The sequence below is a fragment of the Chrysemys picta genome, chromosome 7 (genome assembly GCF_011386835.1).
Source record: "Chrysemys picta bellii isolate R12L10 chromosome 7, ASM1138683v2, whole genome shotgun sequence".
NCBI classification, from domain to species: Eukaryota; Metazoa; Chordata; order Testudines; family Emydidae; genus Chrysemys; species Chrysemys picta.
The window spans coordinates 53,167,683-53,182,058 of record NC_088797.1 but is presented as its reverse complement, the minus strand read 5'-3'; the positions used below and the strand labels follow the sequence as shown (position 1 = coordinate 53,182,058).

The window sequence follows — 14,376 nt, the reverse complement described above, 5'->3', positions numbered from 1 at the left end:
ACTGCACACTGAGGACCTCCCTGTGCCAGTGGCTTTCACATGGTAGCCGCTCAAATCATGCGGCGATGGCAGTTGTACAAAGCCCTGAGAGAGAGGAGATGCATTCATCTGCTTGCTGTGAACCCAAGGGAAGCAGGGGAGGGGATAGCTGGCCTTACTTTGAACCTGAAATCAAGTTGGTTGGGTATTCCAGACCTGGGCGCACACTCTTGCTGTGCCAATGCCCTTCAATCCTAATCGACAGCCCTCTGCTGTTCCAGTCCCTAGCTTCCAGCCCTTCTCAGCTCTGCCAGTGCCCCCGGTGACTGACCTGCAGCCCCCTGCTGTTGCTGTTCTGGGATTTCCTCCTCCCCAGCTCTGCCCTTGCTCCTTAATCATGACCCACTGCTATTCCAACCCTGGCACCTCCATCGCCAGCCACAGCCCTGTGGCTAAAACTAGTATAACTAAAGTCAGTTTAGCAACTTCCCTTCTGCAGTCCGCATCCGCAGGTAGCCTTGAACTGACATAATGCTTGGTTTTACAAGTCCCCTTTGGTGTGCAGAGCAGCTGCACTAGCAGCTTATTGAAATGAGGAGTAAAAGGTGACTTGACCCCAGGCCAAGTTCCTCTGCAGGGAGAATGTGGCTGTGAGCAGAGGGCTCTGACGTCCAGCAGCCAAAGGCAGAGCACGAGCCAGGACAGGGAGCTGAATTTGGCAAAGATCAAACGAAGCATGATCCCAGCTGTCTGAGTGAGGCCCTAGTCCCTCAGAGCAGATTGCCTGGGCTGGGGGGATTCTCCGTCCTGGGAATCTGTAAATCAAGACTGAACGTCTTTCCCAGAGCTCTGCTCTGGCCAGTCACCAGTCATTGGCTGGAATTGCGAGGTGATGTTCCCTGGCCTGCTAGGCCCAAGGCTGCACTAGGTCCTAAGGCTCTCTTCTGTGTCTCCACTCTCGGAGAGGTTGCTTTGGGCAAGGCCATGTCATCTGGCCAGGGTTCCATGCAGAGGATGCTGTGCCAGGAGTGACTAGGTACAAGCCCCCTGGGGCCCACATTGGCCAGCTGAGCTGGCAGCACAGCTCCGAGCCCAGCCACCTGCTGGAGCGCAGTGGCATGCCCCTCGCTTCCTGTATGCTCGGGGTTGTAATCGGGGGGCTGCAGGAGGGGTGCAGTACAGGAGAGGGGAGCACCACCAGCAGCATTCCCCAGGCATGCTGTTGTGTGCCATGCCTGTGTCCCAGGATAGACCACAAGAGGGTATGCTGGCAGGGTCAGAGGGTATGTAGCCAGGGTGGGGCCTCGCTGCCTTGAGAGGGGACACAGACAGTGAAGGGGGTTATACAGATGCAGGTAGGGCAGGGTGAGGGATGGGGGGGGGGAGAGTGAGAGTGGGCCTGTCTGCTCCCGTGGCTCACCCTGCTGCAGACAGGGAGCACTGGTGCCCAGGTGGTGCTGGCACCAGACCTGCCCTGTGCCATGGGGGTCCCGCTGGAGCCGGCCCTACTTGGCTGCACCAGGGATTTGCTTTCAGCTGAAAGAAGAGTAGCCATGATGGCAGCAGAGCAGGCGTGCTGAGTGAGCTGAGGTGGGCTGTGTGCTGGAAAGGGCACGCCCAGAGCCTCAGCTGTCCCAGTGGGGGTTCACCCTGGAGCCTAACAACATTCAGTTTCACTGCCAGGCAAGGCAGAAGTCTGCTGCTCGTCTGGGTGGAGCTTGGTTGTATGTGATTGCTCAGCAGCCTCCTGGGCCTGAGCTGTTCCTTGCTGTGCTTGGGGACCAGCAGTGCTAGTCCTGTTAGATCCTGGGCTCAGCAGAGAGCTCCTCAGGCCATTGGCAGCTGTTAGCCAGCAAGCGCCTACACCCAGCCCTGCTCACAGCTGGCACTTGGTTGGCCCACTCTGACTAGTTCTGCCATTGGCCACGATGTGGCCTGGGACTGTAGCTTCTCCTTGGTGAGAGCTTCCTTCGGACTGACTGCAGCCTGGAATGCAGCCGGTGTGACTGCCCATGTGTTCAGCCTCTCACCGCTGCAGACTGTGGCCCATTGCCCACCAGGGGCTACCTGCACTGCGCGCCCTGCTGAGGTGCATGTGGCCTGCTGGGAGTCAGTGTGCACCCAAAGAGGGAGTGTTGCACTGCTGCTGCTGTCCCATGCAGTGCAGCTGCACTGTCCGCTCCTGATGGAATGCTGCAAGCTGGGAGCTGCAGTTCCCCCAGGCATCGCCCTGGTAGGGATGGGAGGGCTGCAGTCAGCTCTGTTGTTGTGCTCTGCGGTGTGGATCCTTAGCAATCCATGGGATGCGTTCAGCCAGATGCCTCTTGTCTGGCTGGCGGGAGGTTCAGGAGTAGCTAGTGGAAGAGGGGCTATCTCCTGCCAAGGCCCTGCACGTGGCAGGTGTGCTCTCTGAGGGAGACATGTTGACTTGGGGCTGGGACTGACAGCTGGAAAGGGGCTGCTCCGTCCTGTTCAGGCGGGCTCCCTGTTCAGGAGATAGGAACAATCTCTCCTGACATCTCTCTTGTCCCCGCACAGCTGTTGAACCAGGTGCTGAATCGGGTGACAGCCGAGCGGAACCTGTTCGACAGAGTGGTCAACCTCCGGCTGCCAGGTGAGTCACCCTTGTTGGGCCTGGCTGCCTCCTTGCTTGTCAGGAACTCACTGGTGGCTGTGCGGGGGGCCCAGGGGATTCAGGTGCTCCCCCTTGCCAATGGAGTGATTTGGCTGTGTGAGTGCTTTGCAGAGATAGGCCCGGTCTGTGATCTTCTGGGGCTGTCATTGGGTGCTGGGCTATGTGCCGGGAACCTCAGGTGCCGCGGGCTAGGGATATAGCAGGGGGCATTCTTCTTCTGAGTCAGACAGAAGGGTGACCTGCCAACCCAAGCATGGGTACTTGCAGGACAGGCTCTAGGAGCTGTAAACAGGACTTCTGAGCATTGTGCTCACTCCCGATTCCTTGGCTGTTTCCATGAGACCCTCTGTCCTACCGCAGGTGTCTCTGTCTCCCTCACTTCCCCTTTGGGTCCTGGCCTCTGGGGTCTCCAGGCACCAAACTCTGAGCAGCTGTTAAACTGCTGCCATGTGGGCACTCTAGGGAACTGGAAAGGGAGCTGGGATGGGAGGTGCCTGTGGGATGGGAGGTGCCTGTAGAATGGAGGCTGATCTCCCTGCATGCCCTTCCCTGGCACGGGCAGAAGTCCTTGTCTAGTTACGCGTTGCTGAGTCTGTCCTTGGGCTGCGCGGCTGGATTTGGGGAAGGACAGTGCTGTGCTAGCAGCCACCTGCTGTCCCTGCATCGCAGACTATCTCACCACTTGCATTGCCAGGGGACGGCTGAAGCATAGCCAGCAGATTAACCAGCATGCTGCTGGGAAGTAACTGGAGGCGAAGCCCCTGGGCCATGTGGTACTGCTGAGTCAACCTCTCTCTCCTCAGGGAATGATGTCTCATCAATATCCCCTGTTTCCTTGAGACACAGATCATCTACACTCCCCGTGGGAAGGCTCCAGTCAGCGCCCCCCCCCCCATATCACACCAGGGCAGGGCACCAGCCCCAGGGTCGGGGGGAGCCCCTCTTTCCTGAGGCTTTGGAGAAATCACTGCTGGCCATGGGGAGATGCCTGCGACCAGGGTCATGTGAAAGGTGCTTATGTGGTTTGGGGGAGGAGGAGGCAGCGCCTCTGGCCCAAGGCTCCCCCAGCGCAGCCATGGGTGAAGCTGAGGTGAGCTGCTGCAAACAGAAGGATGGCTGTCAGGCTGTGGGTACAGAGCCGGGCAGGTGCTGGGGTGGGGTACGGCCTGGCCTTCCCAGCCATGGTCATTGCTCTGGCTTTGCTCTGTCCCCCAGGGCTAGAGAGCGTGGATCATTATCCAATCCTTGTGGCTGTGACGGGGATTCTGGTCCGACTCCTCATGGACACTGACTTCCAAGGGTGAGTGACTCCTCCTGCAAGAGGCAGTGTCGCCATGAGGCTGTGCTGTAGTGTAGCTGGAGATGGACTCAGCCCTTCAGAGCCTGGGGATGGGAGTCCCTGCCGGGTGTGTGCTGGTCGCTAGGGCCAACATATCTGCCCCACAAGGTGGGCTGGACAACACGTTCACTTCATTCCCTCTGTACTGGCCCAACTGCTGCTCTGCCCTGCCTCGGCTCTGCTGAGACTTCTTTAGTCTCCTAGGCCTGGCTGCCCAGTGATGAGCTTCCAAAATCCTAAGAACCAGTTCCCTACCGGTTCCTCAGCGGCACTTTAGCGGCTGGGGGGCGGTGTCTTCACTCGCTCCGGGTGAAGTACCTGCCGCTGAAATGGCGCCGAAAACCCGGAGCAAGTGAAGACACACACACACCCCGCCACCAAAGTACCGTCGAGGACCCGATAGGGAACCGGTTCTTAGGATTTTGGGAGCTCATCACTGGGCGGGCAGGCCTAGGAGACGGAAGGAGACCCGGTAGGGAACTGCGCAGTGAGTACAAGCCGCACGTGCCTGTCTCTCTCCTTCTCCCCCCCCCCCCCCCCATTGGACTCCAACCCATGTCCTGCCCCCGACTGCCCCCCTCAGAACCTGCAACCCATCAATCCTCCCCTGCTCCTTGTCCCCTGACCACGCCCTCCCGAGACGAGACCCCCCCCCACCCTAACTGCCCCCCAGGACCCCTCCCGCTCCCTGTCCTCTGACTGCCCTGACCCCATCCACCACCACCCCAACAGACCCCCAGAACTCCCACGCCTACCCAACCCCCGTTCCCCGTCCCCTGACCACCACCCCCAGAGCCTCTACCCCCTCCAACTGCTCCTTATCCAACCCCTCCTCCTGGCCTGGCCCCCTTACCATGCTGCTGTATAAGGATGCGCGCGTCCGCTGGAGCTCGCAGCCCCACCCCCTTACCATGCCGCTCAAAGTGGCAGGAGCTGCAGAGCTGCCCAGAGTGCTGGTGGCACATCATGCTGGGGCTCTGCGAGGGGGAGGTGGGAGAGCGGGAGAGGGGCTGGGGGAGCTTCCCCAGCTGGGAGCTCAGGCGAGCCGGATGTGGCCCGCGGACCGGAGTTTGCTCACCCGTCCGCCCCTTTAGGAACCGGTTCTACACCAGCTTCTAAATTTAACAACCGGTTCTTGCAAACCAGTGCGAACCGGCTCCAGCTCACCACTGTGCCTGCCTAGCCATGTAGGGGGCAGGCGTGCTCCCTTGAGCACAGAGCTAGCCCTGCTGTCCTCCTGCCGCAGCGCCCCCACTGCTCCGTACACCCCGCTCCTTTTCAGATTGGCCTGTGTCCCATGGCAGCAGCGAGCAGACACCTGCCCAGCCTGCTGGTGCATCACCTCCACTGTGCTGCTGTCTGGGGTGTTGCCTTTCTTCTTAACTGGTGGCAGTTTAGCCCTCAGGCAGGGCTGCACACACACGTGTACACTTCTAGAACCAGCTGTGTAAAATACTTCGTGGCCCTCATCGCCGTAGCGTCTGGGGGCCACTCCAGCTCACGTATCACTCCCCAGCCTCACTGGGGCAGGGCAGGGCTCCTATCCTGCTCTACAGATGGCAGTTGATGGCTGGAGAGCCCGAGTGACTTGCTGAGACCAGGGAGCCAGTTGCAGAGTAGGGAACGGAACCCGGGTCTCCTGTATCCCAGGTTAGTCGTCTACCCCATGCGCTAACTGCCTTTCTAAGCTGACTGTTCTCAGGGTGTCCTGGCAGGAGACTCAGCCCTTTGTGTGGCTGAGATGGAGCCTGCTTTGGCAGCCTAGGTGAGTCAGGAGAACAGCTCTGCCTTCCGGGGTCCCAAAGCCTTGATGTGCTGTTACTATAGGAAATGGCAGGGTGGTGCCATGCGACCCTCGACTTTTCCATGTGCAACCTTCTGCCTCCCTCAGTTGGCTCTGGGCTGGCGGCTTGTTAGTGCCAGGGTGGTGAGCTGCCCTTCCAGGCTCCAGGTGGGCTGCCTAGCACTGGGCACATACAGATTGAGCTCACCTGGCCAGGCAGGGGGCCTGGCCCTTGCCTTGCCTCACATCAGTCACAGATCCTGGCGTGGCCACTTCTCTCCAGTCCCCATCCTGGCCAGCACTGCTGCGAGGCAGGGCCAGCTCTCCCAGGGGTGTTCTGGGTGGATGAGGGCTTGCATTGGCTGTGTGTGAGGTAGGCAGGGGCTGGAGGGACACCTGGGAACTATGGAGATCCCAGACGTAGCCGGGAGCAGCTCCCAGTGTCCTGCTCCTGCCCCACGGCAGGAGGGGAAGGTGTCAAATCCTTGCTGTCCTTGTGTCGCTGTGGTGTAAGGAAGTGACACAAATGCCTGTAGTCCACTGCAGCAGCCTATGAGCAAAGGGGCCTCTGAACTAGGTGCCCCCTGAAATCACCATGCATGGAGCTTACTGTGGGGAAGGGGCTGGCAAATTCATGAGTGATTTCACTGGCCAGGTGGCTGAGTGTCATGGCAGCAACAGTTGTTGCCCTCTTTCAGGCTGCGCTGTGCCCAAGCACACTGCTGTGCTCAAGGCCATATCCATGAGGCCAACAGCATGGACAAGCCCTGTCCAGGGAAGGGGAGCAGCACGGTCCTGCCAGGCAGGACACCCTCTGCTCCTTCTTGTCTCAGAACGCCCAGGGGCCGTGGTGCAGGCTGAATGCATGTCCTACAGGCTCTGGGTATATATGTGTGCTTCCTGCTGAGAGCCCAGCCCATGTCCATGTGGGCTGCTCAGGCTAGCTAAGATCCGCTTGGCTTTGTCTGTAAACGCACGTGCATTCTCCCCGAATGCCTTCTGCCTCCGGCTCTGCCTCGTCCCCTGCTGGGAGCCCCCAGTCCCCATCCTCCGCATCCCACTTTCCCTCTGTGCATGTGGAACAAGTTAGTCCCTGGCTTTGCAGAGAGCAGAGCTCCATCTGGCTGGGCCGCTCAGCCCTGCAGTCAGACTCGCTCTGATCCTTCTCTCAAGGACTCAAAGATGTACACAAATGCATCTAATTATATCCTGTCTCCTGCGGTCCCTGCACCAGTCACACAGCCCTGAGCATGACTGTGCCAAGTGTTCAGCGCAAGGTCACTAATCAGTGGCCTTTTCTGCTTTGCAAATGCAAACAGGCTTTTCTCTCCCATAGACTTCCCAGAACTGCTTGTTGTTGCTGGCAGCTCTCCCTTTGGAAGGGGCTCAGCACTGTGATGGGGAGTGAGCTCCGGGGGCACCTCCCTGCCGTGGCCTCCACAGCTCCTGCTCCTATTCAGGTTGCTGGACCTGTCAGCCAGAGGGAGGGGCAAAGGCTTTCCTTTGTGCCCGCAATCAGACCCATGCGAACTCTGGGAGGGCAGCACGAAGAGCGTGGTGTTAGGGGTATGCAGAGGCCCAGCGGAGCCTCCATAAGGGGACATGTGAGATCCCAGCTCAACGCTCGGCAGCTGGCAAGGCTGTGGGTTGGCACTTGGTAAAACCCATCTCTGTCCTTATGTGAACCAAGCAGTTCTGACGTGAAAATCAGCAAGGCTTCCAAGCTGTGGAACCTCGGCAGGCCCCTTCTTGGGCCCCCTCTTCCTCTCCCTTGCTGGCTGTCAGAAAGAAGGGTGAGCAGCAACCCCGACCATGGACACTACTAACCCTTGGAAGGGCAGGCATCATATTCCAAGCAGTGAGGCAAGCGCCGCCCCCCACCCCACCCCGACCCCCTGAACAGTGCACATCTGAGTTAAACCTCATGGTTGGAACAGGAGTATCCAGATGCCCTTGGGGGCAGTGGCTAGCAGCTCAGACGGGATTGCCATGTGGCAGGGCAGTGAGCAAAACACAGCGACTGCAATCCACCCCCCAAGGCGTCCCTGCATGGAGGCAGCAGCTTCCTGGGCGGCATGGACCTAAGCTCTGATCCCATCTGGCAATTCCTGTGCTCCTGAAAATATCAGGGAAAGTTCCTTGCACTGTGGCTTGTTTAGTCAGGAAAACATCTCCCCCAGGGCTGGGATTGGAGCCCTGTTGCTTGGGGCATTTATGGTTAGGCTAGACCTGGCCAGGCCCAGAGGGACCTAATAGAGCTCTTCCATCGCTGCGTGATTTTGTTTGCCTGTTGTTTGATCCATAAAACCCTGCACTCGCTTGTTTGCAGGGGAGATTCCTGGGCTGGCACTCTCCTGTTTCAGAGCTCAGGCGGCTGCAGCCAGGGCAGGAATACTCAATGGGCCGCTGTTGCACTCTGGCCCATGCTTTGGCTCCTCTTGGAGTACAGGGGCCTGGACCCCACTCCCATGACTGAATTGCCCTGAGCTGGAGGTGGTGTAGTGGCCAAGTGAGAGGAGAGTTCAGAAGGTGCCTGACAGGAAGGGGCCTGGAGCCAGGCAGACTCAGCTGGTGTCTGAGTGTAGCATCAGAGAACAGTCCAGTTACCCCAGCAACACATTGCCATGGGGCAGGAGGCGACAAGGCATCTCATTACAGACCTTTTCTGGTGGGACGAGCCCCCTGGAGCCAAGAGAGGAGCGTTTCCCCAGCAGAGCTGATGAGAGGACCTGCACTGATCATCATCCTATTTCAGGGTTGGACAGAGTGGGCTCGAGAGAAGCACTGCAGTATTTAATACCTCCGGTCACGCTGGTGTTAATTGTGCTGAGTCATAGCTCTCCCATCACACCCTGTCCTACTGCTCATTATACAGCTCTCCCTGGGTCGTTGTTACCACATGACTTCCCAATGCTTCCCGGAGGGGGAAGTAGAAAGGGATGGCTCTAACTACCGGTGTTCAAGTGTGGGGAGCATTCTCTGCAAAGAGAATCGGGGGCTTGTTTGACTGGGGCACAAGTCCCAGTGCTTTACCTCTCTGCTTTGGCTGGGCAGGCCACTTTTATCACTTTGGAGACCTGGATTCCAGTTTGCTTGAAATCACTAGGGAAGCTGAGTTTGGCCCCATGTAATCCCTCCTGGATGTCAAGTTTAGCACCAGCATTTTGCTGCTCGGCAGAACAGAAGAGTAGTGGGGGGCTGAGAGTTGGATTGAGGGGCACTGACAGCTGTGTTGGGGGACGCCCAGGCTAGAATAGCAGAGACTGCAATGCCAGGCCAGGATTTGTCAGCAGAGCTGTGGGGAGCCCTGCTCGGTGCGCCCCTGCCTTGGGCTTGGTTCTAGTTATTGTTGATCTGTTTTCACTAGCACAGAAATGTACTAATGAGAACAATTGACAGGTAGGGCTGGCCGCAGCAGGGCTGCCCGCAGTGGGCCAGTGGTAAGGGATTAAATGTAATGCCTCCTGGAGCAACTTTAGGGAAGGGCCCTGCCACACCTGACTCCCCTGCCCTGCCAGTTCAGACCCTCTCCCATAGTGGGACAGCAGAGGGAATGGGCCACAGGCTGGTGTCGGGGTGCCTTGTTTCCTTTCCCTCGGTGGCAGCCTGGCAAGGGATGGGGCTGGAGGCAGGGAGCTGGCACCAAGCGGCGGAGATCAGGGACTCTTAACGAAGCCAATGAGTCCCTGAACCCGGGTCTCCAACAGCTGCCTGTGCTGGTGAGAAGCCATGCTCTGGTGTCCAACAGGGGCCAGCGCACCACCTGGTATAGACCATATGACTTCTGTTGCCTGGCCCATAGGAGTCCCGCTCCACCCAGTTGGGGAGGTGGCTGCTCCGCGTGGAGTGAGACTGTTGCAGAGATTCCCTGCTGCATTGGTTTGCAATGCTGAGTGCCAGCAGCATCTGTGCCCGTTAGGCAGCAGTGGCTAGCTGACCCGCACCCTCCCCTTAACTCTGAATCAGGGGCTGAGAAGCTGAGCACCCTGGCATGTATCTGTCTCTCCAGCACGGCTTCCGGTGCCAGGCCATATGCCCTTCCCCACGCTAGGCAGAGCTACTTCCAGGAACTGGAATAGGCCTGGCTGGCATGACAGCAGCTGCCATTCGCACATGTTGATAGCTCCTGCTTTTCTTTCGGCTGGCATATTGGTGCAGGGCAGGTGGGTGGTGTGCTTCAGGGCCCCCATCCTGGGCATCACCATCTCCCGCTGTTCCCACCTTGGCGTGCTGCTGGCCACCATGAGTCTGTCCCAGAGCTCGGACTCAGTGCCATGGGCAGCCTGGTCCAGAGCTGGAGTGCCGGGCAGCAATAGCATGGGGAGAGGCACGGGTAGGGGTCCCATTGGCTGATTTGGAGCCAGGTCCTAGACACACATGGACTTGCAGTGTGGGGGCCAGGAGGCAGAACAGCCCCAAGTGTTGGTCCAAGCCGCTGAGCCTGTGGCAGTCTCATGCCTGTGTGTGTCTGCTGAGTAACTGAACCGATGTTCTACTGAGCAGCCCTTGGAGGGAACTGAGAGGAATAGCATTGACAGAAGGTAGAGCTTGTGTAATGACACTGGCAAGAGCCAGGAGAGCTTCCTTCTCAGTGCTGTGTGGATCACCACAAGCTGCCCAGACACCTGGCCGTGGGTGCTTGCACTTCCCACCTCCTTCCTCCTCCTCTCTCCCCCTCCCCCACAACTGGGCTTTATAGAGGCCCTGGATCTGGGTGCTCACCCTGCCTGTAGGCAGGCTGGGGTTGCTAGTTTTCTCATTTCCCCTGGGCTCTGGTTCTCATTCCCCTCTGACTTTGGATGGATTTCTGGCACCCATGTGATGGGACACAAGTTGTATCATGTTCCTTACCAAAGTTCCCTGATAAATAGAGCCGTGCCCCTAGGGATGCCTCTGGGCATGGTGGTGCCATCCCAGCATGAAGGAGATGCGCTGGGGGCAGCTGCCTGGCAGCTCTGCTATGGGAATTCTGGAAGGGGGATGAACAGGTCCCCTTGCCCCTCCCAGATGGCAGGGCTGTTGGTGGGCCCAGCACTGGCCCCAGCTGGGGGTCTCTGTGGCACAGCATTTTGAGGGACATGGGTGGTGCAGCAGAGCACTCAGCGCCCCCTGCAGGAGTTAGCCAGAAACGCTACTTGCTGGGCTGCAGCATCTCTCCCTGCCCTGCCCTCCTAGGAGGTGGATTGCAGAGGCGACTCCGCAGCTGCACCGTAGCTCCCTGGCCTTTGCTTGCACCGATTGTGTTCAGGCTGTTGTGAGCTCTTCTGCATCTGTGTGTGTCCCTGCACACGCCCCACTGAGACTGTGCAGATGCTGAGGCAACGATGCTCTCTGGGCTGCCTTCCTGCCCAGCTGCAGCCCTAGGGAGCATGGGGAGCCCTGGAGGAGATCTGAGCCTTGACAGATAAGCCCTGCTCCTAGCTGCCCAGCCTTTGCTGTGCTGGGGATTGGCTCCCCCTACCCCCAAAAGCTCCAGCACCTCTGGGAACACACAGGTGCAGCCAGGATGAAGAGAACTAAGGTGTCCCCGGCTTGCTTGGGGTGGGTCTGTCTAACCTCCAGAAAGCCCTTCAAGGCTCCCCCATCCCTTGGCAAGAAAGCTGGCATCCGCCCCTCAGGAGGGCTAACAAGTGTTGCGATACCCTGGGCAGAGCTGGCCTGGGTGCTGTAGTGCCAGTCAGCACAGATGGGGGATGCGGGCATGGTTGGGGCTTTTCAGGCACTGGCTATCCAATTCTCTTCTCAAGGGGTGCGCTGTGTGTCAGCAGCCATTGCTGGCGTGTCACGAGAGGCAGCCATAGGGTCTGGGTTTGATTGAGGGGCAGAGCTGCCCTCCCACTGGCAAGAACAGCTGGAGCTAGCCCCGCAAACTAGGAGCTTGCATCAGAAAGAGGCAGGAGCCAGCTCCCCGGGCATTGGTGAGGTGGCATCTGCCCAGGTGGGAGATGGACAGGACAGTCTCTGCTCCAGAGAGTCTGAGCCAGAGTGCAAAGGGGTGGAGCTGAGGCAGCTGCACTACTTGTGTTTTTTAAGTGTGAGAGAGAATTTGGCTTTCATGGCTCCACTGGTAACCTCCCTCCAGTCCAATAGTTCTCCTTTCAGCATGGCCCGTTGCCTTCTCTCCTTAGCCAGTTCCTTATTGGCTTTCCAATGCTTGTGCTGATCCCCCATCTTCTCTCATTTAACTAATAATTTCCCATGTGGTACTGTGTCAAATGCTTTACTGGAGTCCAAGTGTATTAGACTCCATTATTCTTCGAGTGCTGGTCCCCATGTGTATTCCACATATGGGTATGCATGTGCTCACGTACCTCAGATCAGAGATTTGTAGCATGTAGGGTCCATTGATCCATGCATGCACAGTTGTCTCCTCTTGCTCCCAACCGAGGGCATAAAGGCTGGCACAGACCGACGCCTCTCCAGTTCCTTCTTATTGCCATGTGGCCTGAGTCAGAATTCTGTGTCCATTACAATCTTACTCTACTTTAATACCTGTAAATTTATATTATAAATAATTTTTAGTAAGTTTAAACTTAGTTTGTCTTCTATTGTTTCTATAGTCAGTATAGTTAGTTCAGTTTTCCCCACTTTGGGAGCTTCTTCCCACGAAGGAGGACTATGCCAAGTGTCCAAGGGTTTAAGAACTGTCTCCTGCCCCTGTTCCTTCTCCGTCAGCAACAAACCCCAGCACTGCCTTGGGGAGGCTTATGTCACCGCCAAGTGCAGCATCTGACGCTCCTTCCCTCCTCATGCTCATGAGGGATGAGAGCTCCATCTGTGGAAGCCCTCACAGAGCAGGCCAAACGGTTCTATTCGGATCTGGGCTGGGGAGACGCCCCGTACACCAGCCTCAGACTGTGAGCAGCGTCTCTCTGAGCATGAGCTCTGGAGTAGAGGCCAAAACACATAGTCTTAAGAAACCCTCTCCCAAGAGTAGGGGACATGAATATAAACATAAGGACAGGTTACTGTCCAGATCTGCTTCTAAGAGAGAGCATCCCTCTCCTTCATGCTCAAATTCAGGTGAGTCTTCATTTGTGGGTCCTAAGGAATTAGGCCCACACAAACCTTCTGTCCAAGAAGGAAAGGTGTGAAGGAAAAAGGATCCAATGGTATCAGTCCTGGTTCCGTCCCACAGACCAAAATATCGGTACCATCTGGTCTGGGAGCTCCATACTGGACCCCATTCTGTGTGGGATCCTCTTAGCACCAGATCACTGGACACCCCAGATCCACTAGTCCCCTCCCTAGGACTCCCAAAATACCATAAAGGACTTAAACCTTTATCTCACAGGATATTTTTGCTCTGCCCTATCCAAAGTCTCCTGTTCTATGGGGTTCAGTTGTACTTAGAGACATTTCTACCCTCAAAAAACCCACATTAAAGAAAAGAGTCTTCCCCTTCTACGTCCACAAGCTGGAGTATCCTCCCACCGCTACCAATGGCACCACTGGTAGAGCAGGACCCTACCTTTTCATTGAGCAAATCCAATGCTCCAGACGAGCCTCCCCGTGAGGGAAATGAGCCCAGACGGAACCCATAGGAGGCACAGAGGAGGCTGGGGTGTGTCAATCTCCTCACCGGATAAGGTAATTGCTCCATCCTCCCCTTGCCTCTCCAACGACCACGCGCAGTACCAGGAGCTGTTACAGAGGGCAGCAAGCGAGCTTCAGATATATCAAGGAGGTCTAGAACACACAGCATAGTTTACCGAACATCCTTCAGCCCTCTGGTCCTACTAGGGTGGTCCTTCCAGTGAATGAGACCATTTGGAAATCCACCAGGTCTATGTGGCACATCCCTGCCTCCTGTGTCCCTACCCCAAAGAGGACTGAAAAATGATATTTCATGCCAGCTAAAGGGGCAGAGATTTTATTTACTCATCCAGCGCCCAACTCCTGAGTGTTGCAGGCAGCTACAGGGAGGTCCAGAGCACAGCACCCCAAGACCACCCCAACTGACAAGGGTGCTAAATATCTTGACCTCTTGGGAGGAAAATATTTTCATCAGTTACTCTCCAATTCAATGTTGCTAACTACCAGTTATTAACAAAGTACCACTTTGCAAATTATTCTAAATTTCTGGAATTCAGAGACAAACTTCCTCAGGAAGACAGAGCTCAGTTCCAAGCCCTCATTGATATAGGCAGATTGGTGGCTAAGACATCACTCCAAGAGGCAGTGGAGAGCCATCACCACAGCGGTAGTCATGAGGCATGAATTGTGGCTGCATTTTTTGTGGTTCCCCAGGAAGGTTCAGCATGTCAAAGGGAAGGTTCTGAATGATAAGTCTAATGTCTTCAATGAGAGGTCAGTATGCTCTCTTAAGGACTCAAAGACAACCCTCTACTTCCTAGGTATTTACACTTCATCCTCGAAGAGAAGACACCACAAGCAAACTTAGACCCAGATTTTCCCCCACAGACCTTTCAGCACTAGTGCCCTTATGAGCCACTATGCAAGCAGAATTCAGAGACCCTAATACATGGCTTCTTTCACCTCTACGGCCACTGCCCAGCCCCACAAGTATTGATGCCATGCCCGGTGTCCTGTCTCCAACAGAGGCTAGTAACAGAGCTTAAGGGGGAGTGAGCGGAACAAGGCAATTTTTAGAGAGATCCATCCCTATGTTCCCTTCCT

At 56.9% G+C, this 14,376-nt stretch overlaps 1 protein-coding gene across 18 annotated transcripts in view; it reads left to right on the top strand.

Annotated features, from left to right (window-relative positions):
- RNF123 (ring finger protein 123) overlaps positions 1-14,376 on the top strand; it is a 143,995-nt gene that overhangs the window by 82,809 nt on the left and 46,810 nt on the right. For all 18 annotated transcript variants that reach the window (XM_065553164.1, XM_065553160.1, XM_065553158.1 and 15 more), the window contains 2 exons: positions 2,518-2,593; positions 3,830-3,914. In XM_065553164.1, the coding sequence (XP_065409236.1) occupies positions 2,518-2,593; positions 3,830-3,914 (161 nt within the window). The remainder of the gene's footprint in view (positions 1-2,517; positions 2,594-3,829; positions 3,915-14,376) is intronic.